This window comes from Centruroides vittatus, unplaced genomic scaffold (assembly GCF_030686945.1).
Source record: "Centruroides vittatus isolate TY-2023 unplaced genomic scaffold, ASM3068694v2 contig_165, whole genome shotgun sequence".
Classification (NCBI taxonomy): Eukaryota; Metazoa; Arthropoda; class Arachnida; order Scorpiones; family Buthidae; genus Centruroides; species Centruroides vittatus.
The window spans coordinates 1,114,871-1,126,272 of record NW_027121000.1 but is presented as its reverse complement, the minus strand read 5'-3'; the positions used below and the strand labels follow the sequence as shown (position 1 = coordinate 1,126,272).

General features: G+C 30.7%; 1 protein-coding gene across 1 annotated transcript in view; it reads left to right on the top strand.

Annotated features, from left to right (window-relative positions):
- Positions 1–4,930: 4,930 nt before the first annotated feature.
- LOC136968886 (nesprin-1-like) overlaps positions 4,931–11,402 on the top strand; it is an 83,669-nt gene continuing 77,197 nt past the window's right edge. The window contains exons 1-3 of the mRNA XM_067262946.1: positions 4,931–5,279; positions 5,439–5,747; positions 7,873–8,196. Of these exons, the coding sequence (XP_067119047.1) occupies positions 4,977–5,279; positions 5,439–5,747; positions 7,873–8,196 (936 nt within the window). The 5' untranslated portion in view covers positions 4,931–4,976. The remainder of the gene's footprint in view (positions 5,280–5,438; positions 5,748–7,872; positions 8,197–11,402) is intronic.

Below are 11,402 nucleotides of genomic sequence, written 5' to 3'. Positions count from 1 at the left end.
GCATTAACAAAGAAGAAAGCCAAGTTCCATTGGGGCGACGACTGTCAAATTAGCTTTGACCGTTTTAAAATGTTACTCACTAACCCCCCTTTGCTGAGACATCCTGACTTTTCATCCCGTTTTCATCTGTTCACCGATGCATCTGATATTTGTGCTGGATCAGTGCTAGGTCAAGTAATTGATAATGATTTCGCCCCAGTGGGTTATTTTAGTAGAAAATTTAGTGGAGCAGAACTGAATTACTCCACCGTGGAGAAGGAATGTTTCGCAATTATATTGTCCCTTCGTCATTTTAGACCCATCGTATTGGGACACCCAGTTGAGATTCACTCCGACCATAAGCCCCTTTTATTCATAAAGAGCATGAAGAACCATAATAAAAGGTTGATGCGATGGTCGATAGAGCTAACGGATTACGATCTTAACATCAACCATATAAAAGGTAATAGGAATTTGATCGCTGATTTATTGTCAAGGCCCGAGAAGGTTAGGCCTAATTGTGACTTGCGCACTTGTAATGTCGCCTCTGTTAATTCCGAGTTATGGAAAAAGGTCATCAAGTCCCAAAAGGAGGACGATTTCTTTAAGAAATTAATACACAATTTTTCCAACCGTGACCCCAACCCGATATGCGCGGATAGTGATATCCCACCGGAATTTGCTTTAGAGGGTGGTGTATTAGTTCACAATAAACTAGGACGTTTTGGAATCCGCCACTGGAAACAAGTTTGTGTAGGGAAAGATGCTAGTTAATGAATTAATATGGGCGTTTCATTGTTCCCCTTTGTCGGGTCACATCGGTTTAGATAAAACTTGTCATCTGATTGATCGCTACTATTACATAAAGAATCTCCGTGCTCACACGAAACACATCATCCGTAATTGTAAGATTTGCCAAAAACACAACCTCCATCGCGGTCGTGCTCCGTTTCAGGAGACCGAGGTTGCTAGTTTTCCCTTTCAGAAGCTTGCGATAGATATCATCGGCCCCCTACAAAGATCACAGAACGAAAATCGTTATATTTTCTCAATGATAGACGTTTATACTCGCTTTGCGGAAGCTGTACCGATCAAAGACCAATCCGCCCAAAGCGTTGCTGATGTCATATTTAATCATATTGTTTGTAGATACGGTTGTCCTAGCATATTAATCTCCGACCGTGGGAGTAATTTCACTTCCAAAACATTCCAGGATGTTTGTAGTCTATTGAAAATAAAACACAACGTGACAACAGCTTATCGACCGTGCGCCAACTCCATTTGTGAGCGCTTCAACAAAACAATCACCAGTACCATAGCCCGCATTTCACAAGGTGACAACCGTAACTGGGACGATTTTTTGTCACCTGCGTTATTTGCTTATAATAATGCAACCCATACCTCTACCAACGAATCCCCAGCCTTCTTACTCTATGGGTTTGACCCTCATTTTCCTGTAGCCTTTCCTGTTGAATCGCCGGATGATGACGGGGGGGAGCGTTTCAACACGGACTTTAAAGACAGATTAAATGCTATACGTAAGGCTGCATACGAGCTAGGTAGAAAACGGAATTCCTATACCCGGGGATGTATTAACCAGAGAAGGAATCTTATTGATTGGAATGTAGGACAACGTGTATGGTTGTTGCGGAAGGGGAGAAATAAGAGTCACGGAAAATTTTCGGCCAAGTACTTAGGCCCATATAGAATAACGCGTAAGCTAGGTCCCGTTACCATGGAAATCAGCGACAATTGTAAAAAGAACACCTGGATCGTACACGTTGATCGGTTGAAACCGTGTCACTTCCCCATGTACGAAATTAGTAAGAGAAGAATGGACAAAGTTCCTGCTGTAGTAGAGGAGGAAGTGACAACTAGTGACCTGGGTGAAGATATATACGAATATATCAGGTCCACACTGAGAACGGCCCCCCACGAAGATCAAGTAAATGACCAACGGAACGAATACAGCGAGCATAGGACTACGGATAATAGAGAAATTGAACCAACTCCCTCATCACTTCAACGGTACGACTTACGGGGTCGTAGAGTGGATTACCGTAAGCTACACCACGGTAAATAATTCTTAAGGGGGGGCATATGTGGTAGTACACCAATATTTATTTGTATATTTCTAATATATATGTATATATTTCTATACTTTCTTCCTTCTTTGTTCTCGATTCTTTTGTCTTTCAATTTCTAGAAGCTTCTTAGTATGGGTGGTGAGTCACCTACTTCGAACACAAAAGAAAGGTGGTAACCCTGAGGGCAAAAGTAAGAAAGGATAAGCTACTTTTAGCTGGGGCGTCGAAGGAAGAAGACGCAGTGTAGTGTTCTCCAGACTGTTTTAGCATCAGTTGGAGAGACATTAGTCAAGCTAAGACTGAATATTTTGATCTCAGGAATTCTGGAAAGTTATAGGAAAGTTTTTTTTGATTGAAGATATTTACGTCGTTTTTCCTCAACCCTCACGAAAGAAATATTTCGGCCACCACCACCACCACCAGAGTGTTCACCAATTTTGGGTACCCTTCTTGTCTCATTCTATCGATATACTCGTCCTATTCTCTATTCTTTTCCTTCTTCCCTTTTTATTTGTTAGCATAAGTAGTTTTTAGTTTTTTAGATATAAGACTTCTTTGTACCGCGGTAGATTTTTATTGATCGTTTATTTTTATTTTTTGTCGCGGGAATCGCGTCAACCGTTCTGTCTGGGTTTAGTGTTAATTGATCGTACAAGAGAACGAACGGACTACGAGGAGCATCGGAATCCATAAGAATCCTGATTATTGTAAAGACCACGGGTGAAATAAAAAACGGTTTTTTATTGTATTTCTTGTCATCTCTTTGTTAGATAACAAATCACCATGTGCGTGTTATAACACTGAGTATGCATATTAAGATAACAAACTAGTAAATTAATAGCAATTAATCATTGTTAAGGAACGACGGACAACAGTGGGAATTTATAGGTCTAGAATTTTTTCAAACTGCAGCCCAAAAATAAGTAATGGGTACATTTTGACATAAGTGGAACAATAAATAATTTTTAAAGACTTTTTTTATGCATGTACAAAATAAAGTTGACAAAATGTAATACTTTTCAAATTGTAAGAATAATTTTTTTATAAAATTAATGAACCCTTTTTTTTAAAATGTACTTTTCAAAATAAAATAGACTCTTGAATAGTTTTGAAACAGTCTGCTTTATTTACAGTTGTCAGCCTTACGTTTTTAATAGTTAAGTTTCAATAATAAAAGCTGAAATTGAAGTAAATTATTTGTTATAAATCAAAATTGGCTTGAACTACTCTCAATGATACATTTCACACACAAAATTCTTCATTATTGATACAGTAACTCCAATTTACCAGTTTTTTTTTTAAATTTTATATTATAAACGTTTGGGTGACATAACCAAAAAAAAAAAAAAAATATACTGGATCATGCGAGAAAAAGGATTGAGAAATGCCATGCTTGAGGCACTGAATTACTTGTTAACTTTTTAATTGAATATCCTGGTTTGTTATTTATAGTATTTGTTGTTAGTAACATGATATAAAATCAAACACTGTTTCTTTCTAATGGTCAACAGATTGAAAGAACAATTTTTAGTTTTATTGGATTCATATTCTTGTTAAAGATTTAGAATCTATAATTATTAGTGATGTAACGAATAGTATATTCGGCTTCAGCCGAATACCGAATATTCAGCTTGGAGCTTGGCCGAATACCGAATATTCGGCCAGGAGCATGACCGAATGGCCGAATATTCGGCCAAACTATTCGGCTTGATTGATGCACATACGAAAATTAGCGCGCAAATTGCATTATTGCAAGGATCGCGCACCCTGCTCTCTATTGGCCCGCTGTCACTACGATTTTTTTTTTTTCCAGTAGGTCTAAATTATTTAAATTAATTAATTAAATTATAATTATTAAAGTTAATGTGAGATGGAGCCTAACGTCAACCTCTAGTGCCAAATTGGTTTATAATTTATGTAATAGCCGTAAATAGCCCGACATGATTCGGCAGTTGTTGGTATTTAGATGTAAGTTATAACTTATAAGTTATTTTATTTGCAATCGATCTTTTTAACTCTTTAATTAAACACTAAAATTTGTTTTTACTACGTATTTGTAGACTGAATAGTGTACCCTAAGGATATACTTTAGTGGGGACATATGGTCTAGTTTCTCTCCAGTTGTGGAACAGTTCAAATAGATTATTGGGGGGTTTATTTGTGAAGTTTTGTGATATTTTGTTGCTATTGTTTTTGTCAATATTTTAAAAATTAACATGATTTCAAATATTATCTTTTGCATATAATGAGAAATGCTCATTCTTTGCTTTATATATAAAATAAGTTATATATTAGTTACTCATCTTCTAGAAATATTGTATTTAATGAAAGAATTATTTATCTAAGTTTCAATAAAACGTTTCGTAAATCATTTTAAAATATCGTAAAAAATATTAAAATATACAAGAATACGAATATAACATAATTAACTAAACAATAACATTAATGCCCGATACATTCTAACCTACACGCCATCAATGCCATAAGATATCGGGCTAGATAAAGGCTATATTATTATTTAATTATGAAAGAATTTAATACTAGAGTTAGACACTATTTCTTATTAACTTTAATAATTATAGTTTAATGTTCAGCATTAATAAAAGTTACCAAAATGATTAAATTACTGTGTTTTTGTTATTTCTTACTCCTGTTTTTAGGTATTCGGTATTCGGCCGAATAGGGATTAAATATTCGGTATTTGGCCGAATAGTGATTTAAACATTCGGTATTCGGCCGAATAGCGAAAAATAGACCGAATAGGCCGAATACCGGGTAGTAACCGAATATTCGTTACATCACTAATAATTATGTATTTTAAATCAGAAAATTTTAAAATTATCTATTAAATTTGGTATTTAAATAAAAAATATTTAATGATTTCAGACGCTTCTTTCCGAACTTCCATCAATGAGAGATCTGTTGGAACAAATAAAGAAAAATGGATACCAAATAATGGAAAATACAAGAAATAATGAAGAAAAAAATGTTATAAGTAGCACAATAAATTCTATTTCAGATCAGTTTGCACAAGTTGATTCATGGATTGAAGAAAGAAGGAAACAAATTGAAGAAGCTTTAGCTAACCAACAACTGTTTCTTAAATGTTATAATCTGTTGAATGAATGGCTCATTAAGATTTCAAATCTTTTAGGACAACAAATGCAATTAAATGTACTTTCTGAAGCCAAGCAAAAGCTTTCTGAATTTCAGGTATTATATTATTTTAATATATAATTGAAATCTTAAATAACATAATTTTACTAATCTTATTTTATACATAAATATCAGAATTAAATAAAATTCAAAGCTATTTAATTATAATTCAAATTAGAAAATCTAGTAAATATATATTATATTCATTTTGAATAGGATGCTGCAAGCGAGATTCCACAAGCTCAACATTATTTGTCAGATATGTCAAAATACTTAGAAAATATAACAAATGTCTGTGATCCTGGGGAATTAGCTGACAAATTGGATGAAATTGAACAAGAAGAGAACAGCACCGAAAGCCGTTTACAAGAAGAAGTTGCTCTTCTCCAAGAAATGGTAGAAGAATGGGAGCAATGTGAAAGGAAAATTAAAGAAGTTACTACCTGGATGGAAAGATCGAAAAATAATCTTGAATCAGCAGTAGCTAAGAAGAAAGGTTTAAGGGATCAAATAAGCACGAGAGAAGTAATTATATTTTTATGTTGTTAATTTATGAAATATATTTAAAAAGTTAAAATTTTGTATTTAAACTTTGATTTACGTCGATTCATCTTTAATCATATCGGTAAAAACTTATAAGATAATCTTTACTTAATTAATTAAATGACTTTCTTATAAAAACAGACAAAGAAAATATAAAATTATCTATTTATCAAAAGTAATTTTAAACCTTGTTTCAAAATTGTTATTTAATTTCTTACTAAAATTATAAATTTTTTTATTTAGAAATAACAGATATATTTTATGCCATTAAATCAAAACTTTCATTTATCATTTCAATGATAAAGTTGTAGTTGGAACAATAAAATAACACTGCATAAACAAATAAACAAGCAGGCAGGTGAGTTACAATGGTGGCAGTTGATGTGATAAAGTGAGAAGATATTGCCAGGCAGGAAGAAAGGAACCAACACGCAAACAGTAGGGATAAGGGCTCTCTTCTCCTTGCCTGGCAATACTTCTCACTTTGTCACATCAGTTGCCATCATCATAATCCATCTTCCTCCACTTGTTTACTTTAGTTAAATCTATCCTTCGCTCTCTCTTCGACATTAACATCCTACTTTTGACATTCAACACCTGAGGATGATCTAAACCAAATTGATTGCCATAATTAATTGGGCTATTTTTTGTTACAATTAATAATTATAAATTAAGTAATTTGGTATTAGAGGTAGACGTTAGGTGCCTTTAATTTATAATTATTAATTGTAACAAAAAATAGCCCAATTAATTATGGCAATCATTTGGTTTAGTATTAATACATCCGGCTTTGGGAGGATGATCTGTTAATTGGGTCAAAAACATTAGTATCCTTCTAAAAGCCTACTGTTAAAGGTGCAGTAACAATTCCTATTTACAAATTATTTCATTTGTAATTAGGAAGTAAGTTTTAATTATTATTAGGAACTTAGTTTTATTTTTCCTTTAATTGACCAAGGTTTTTTTAGGAGGTCTGTTTTTAATAACATGCCAGGACCAAATTTTGTTTCCTCTCCAGCCCTGTACATGATGGTCTTATTTCAATAAAATCTGTTATCAAAGTTTATTTATTATTTCTATATAATTCTTCAAAATTTTCTGATATGGAGCTACATTTATGCATGCAGTGCAAAGTTAACATATAATACAAAATGGAAAATCAAGTCACTTTTTGTAAGTTGAAAATAGATGTTATGTGACTGCAACATTATAATGGTTGGCAGAGTCCTAGGCATTAATTTTATCAATTAAAATACCTAATTTTAAAATAAAACACTGAAAAATATTTTAAAGTATTGTGTTAAACTGAAACTGTTGTAAGTTAAAATTTGGTCACTTTTTTTGACTGCATTAAACCAAAAGTATGCTATTTGAGTACTGTGTAAATAGGTGTATGTATTTCTAAAATCACAAAACTGATGGAATTCCAAACTGATTCTGTTAATATTTATAATAAATGGTACACATTACATTAATATTTGCTTAAATTACTGAGGCACAACTTGTTTTAGTTAAATGATTTTTCCAATTTTATCTTTAATTAAATAAGATACTACAGATGAACATCATTATCTAATGTTAAATCAATATTAAAAACTATTAATATTAATAATTTAATAGATATTATACTGTATTAAGAGATGTAAATATTAGATAACAAAATAACAGATTCACTAATTAAAAGTAAATTTATTCAATAAATCACAATTTAGGAATTTTTATGATTGTTACAATAAGATTTAAAGAAAAATTACTTTAAACTGAACTTAAAATACTCAAAATGTATACAAATTATTGTTGATTTTGCCAATGTAATCAGAATGTAGTTTTATCCTTTATTATTTAATTTTATTAATATTTAATTTATACACAAACAAAACACAATCAACTCACTCCAGTTATTTTTCAAACTGTAACATTTAAAATTTTATTTTACTTGATTTTATGTAATAATTATTTCATGTATATGTTTTAAGAAAATAATAATAATATATCTTAGAATATAAACTGATGTATAATTTATATTCATGCATAGTTTAAGAGCACTTTGAATTAAACATTGTTATTACAGATAACTTTCATTTACAATGTATATTATTATTAACAGAAAATACTTGGTGACATGACAATACAAAAAACTAAAATAATGATGGCAATGGAGAAGTTTCAGGTTCATCTAAGAACCAAAGCATCTGGTGAAAATCAAGTGATTTCTAAAGGAAAGAATCTCCAGCGGGATCTGGAAGAATTTCAACAGATGCTTACTGATCAGTGCAGTAATTTAAGTAAGTGTTTAAGTCAAGAAGAGAAATATCAACAAGATACGCAACAACTCCGCCATTTAGTTACTCAGGCAGAACATCAACAACAGTTAGCTTCTAATACATCAGTTGCTCCTGAAGATAAACCCAAGTTAACAGAGTTGCAAAATGTAAGTATGATTTCTTGAATTACTATCACATCAACAAAAACTTTAAGAATGAATTTTTAAAAATTAAGTTTCTACTCTATTATAAGAAAAATTATTTTTTTATGAATATTTATTATAAATATTTTAAATCAGAGTTACCAATTATTGAATAAGAGAACTAATTATTGGTAAGATTAAACATCAAAATATGTTTTTTGAACATGTGTTGAACCGAAAACATTACTTTCATCAAAATTTTTTGTTTTTAGTTCCTTTTAATTTTAACATATAAAATTTTATAAGAATTAATTATAAAATAAAACAGTTTAGTAAAAAATTATATCAATTGTAGTATAGTGATTGCATTGAGCTTTCATTACATAATACGTGATAAACAAGTCAGATTTCATTTAAGAAGAAGATCTAAACGACAGAAAATAAAACCAGCACACAATACCAAAACTGCAAAAAACATGTAAAAAACACACTTTAGAAATGTTTTCTTCCCTATTAAATGGTCGTTATCAGGCTGAAATAATTCAAAAATAAAATGGATATGATGGAATGTTTGAACTCAAAAAACAGAAGAGCTTATTGATTGGTGGATGCTGTCCAAGTGGTAATCCTGAAAGACATATTTTACATGTTTTTGCTAGATTTTGATATTATATGTTGATTTTCTTTATATATCCAGTTTTTGCTTGCTGCTGTATTTAATGACAGAAAATTTTGTTTACATAAAACTTATGTTTTGTTTCAATGCACATTGTAATTCAGAAATGACTTCAACATTCATAAAAATTACAAAATTTATTTAATATATAAGATTCTCAAGATCAGTTATTTGGCATATCAAAATATAAGTGCAGTCTTTTGTGTTGTCTGTGTGATATTAAAGACTTCAATAATATTTTGAATGTCAATATTTGGACATAATTTTGAAGATTTATAGACAGACAGTAATTTCTTTTTGTAGTAGAGCTAGTTAAATCATTCATAAAAACCATTATTATTAGAGTAACTGTTAATAACTTTCACATTTTTGAGTGCTTTTAGACTGCAAAAGTCCATCTTCAGAGACATACACAAATATAAATAGTTCTTGAAAGGATTTTCAGAATAGTTTATAGTTAAAACATTGATATGAATGAATTCTACTGTAAAATTTATTAAGAAAACTGAGAGAAAATTTATAATAATATTGTAAATTTACATCAATAAGTGAAAATTTTGAAATTCATATGTAGAGAAGTTAAAGAGGGTTTTATTCTGTGAATCAAAGTCTAAGTTCCAAAAATGATCTTAAAGTTTGTTATTTCTGAAACAGCCAAATAATTATAAATTAATTATATTTTAGCATCTATTATAATCGAAACAACTGATGAAAAATCATCCTTATCCAATAAGTTAATGAATAGAAAATTTCAGAAAGTATCAGCTAGCACTTTGATGCAGTTCTGTTGACATTTTTTAAAGATTTTAAATAAAATAAATAATAACGTCATATTTTCAGTTTTCAATTACTGTAAAGAATTTCGCTTCAGGTATATTATCAAAAATAAAAAGCGTAGAATAAGAATATTAGCAAATATTTCTTATAGAGCATTTGTGACTACAAAATACAGAATAACAGATAAAAAGATTTTTATGATTTAAAAATTTTTTGGAAACTGATAGAGGCAAATTGAATAGCAGTTGTAGCAGGAACTACCATAATTTCTTGCATGTAACTCACACTCAGTAAATAATCTACAAAAATTGTTATAATATACATAGCCCGTACTTGCTTTCAAATTGACTTTAATATGTAGATAACCCTGTCGGAATCAATGATCGAAATTATTATCAAATGTTATACGACATCGTTATGTACAACGAATTGTGTCGTGATGTTTTGTAAACGTTCTTCCGTTACGTAATAAAAGGTTGGTGGCACTGTTGACCACTCGGGGATGGTGACCTCATTTCACACTCCCCTTTTCAGCGCTGACCTTCTGTGAGTCAAGACAGTGTAATCTTTGTGTATTCTTTGTTTCTTTGTTATATAACCAGTTACGCGAGTCTAACTAGTTTTTACTAATCTCTCTGACAAGCAACATCTAGTCTAACAACCCATGAGTTATATGCAGGAAATTACAAAAACTATACAGGAAATCCTCGTTAGTTTGAAATTCAAGGGACAAATAATCGCAACTTCAAATTATCGAGTTTTGAATTGTACAGAAATATGTGAATCTCAGACAGTATGTCAAATGCCTCATAAGTGATGTAATTTATTAAGCAAGTGGAATACAACTACATATTTTCATTAATTAATAATAATAATAGTACAGGTAACCCTTGTACAACACAGTACTTCTACAATGTGGTTTCACTAACACAGTTTGAAAATTGGGGATATCCCCCATACAACATGACTTCCAGTTTCACTCTAACATGGTTTTGGAAATCCTCCAAAATTTCACAATTTTTAAGTATAAACTTGATTAAAAAAGATATTGAATAATGAAGTAAGTACACAAGTTGTCTTAAATTTGCCCACAGATTCTAGAGTATTTAAATTATTCTGTGCTTTTCATCAGATTTACTTTAATGTAAACTGATAGTGCAATTTATTTCTTCCCTGTCCTAACTTTCCTATCAACCAGGTGTTGTTTTTGTTGCTTTCAGACTTTAGCCATTAAGACTGTCACTGTGTTTTCTTTTCATAGATTAAACAAACTTTACTAAATATGAAGATTAATAACACTTACCTAAAATGTTTAAACTTTTTTAACTATAAGCATTACTTACCTATGAAATACAGTGAGGTACTCGAACAATTCGGTATCTGAACACCAATTCTGGTAAAATGTCACTCCTTACTTGACTGAACAAATCTGGCTTGCTAGAACAAATTTTTGATTAATAACATTTTTTTTTCTTTTTGCCATCCATAAGAATTTTTTTTATGATAAAAAATATGAAAATGTTAATACTTTTGATCAAGATCAACAAAAAAACTCAGATGACAATGATACTTTGTAAAAAGAAAATGCCCTCGTTTAACTAAAATTAATATTAACACACAACAATCAGATTTAAAAGTACTGTATTAATTAATTATTGATTACTTATTAAACATATTTCTCTTAATAATGAAAAAGAATAGGGTTACATTCCAGAAGTTAGCAAAAGTATACTATGTTTTTGCATTAGTTCTTTGTTTCGTATAACACGAATTTGCA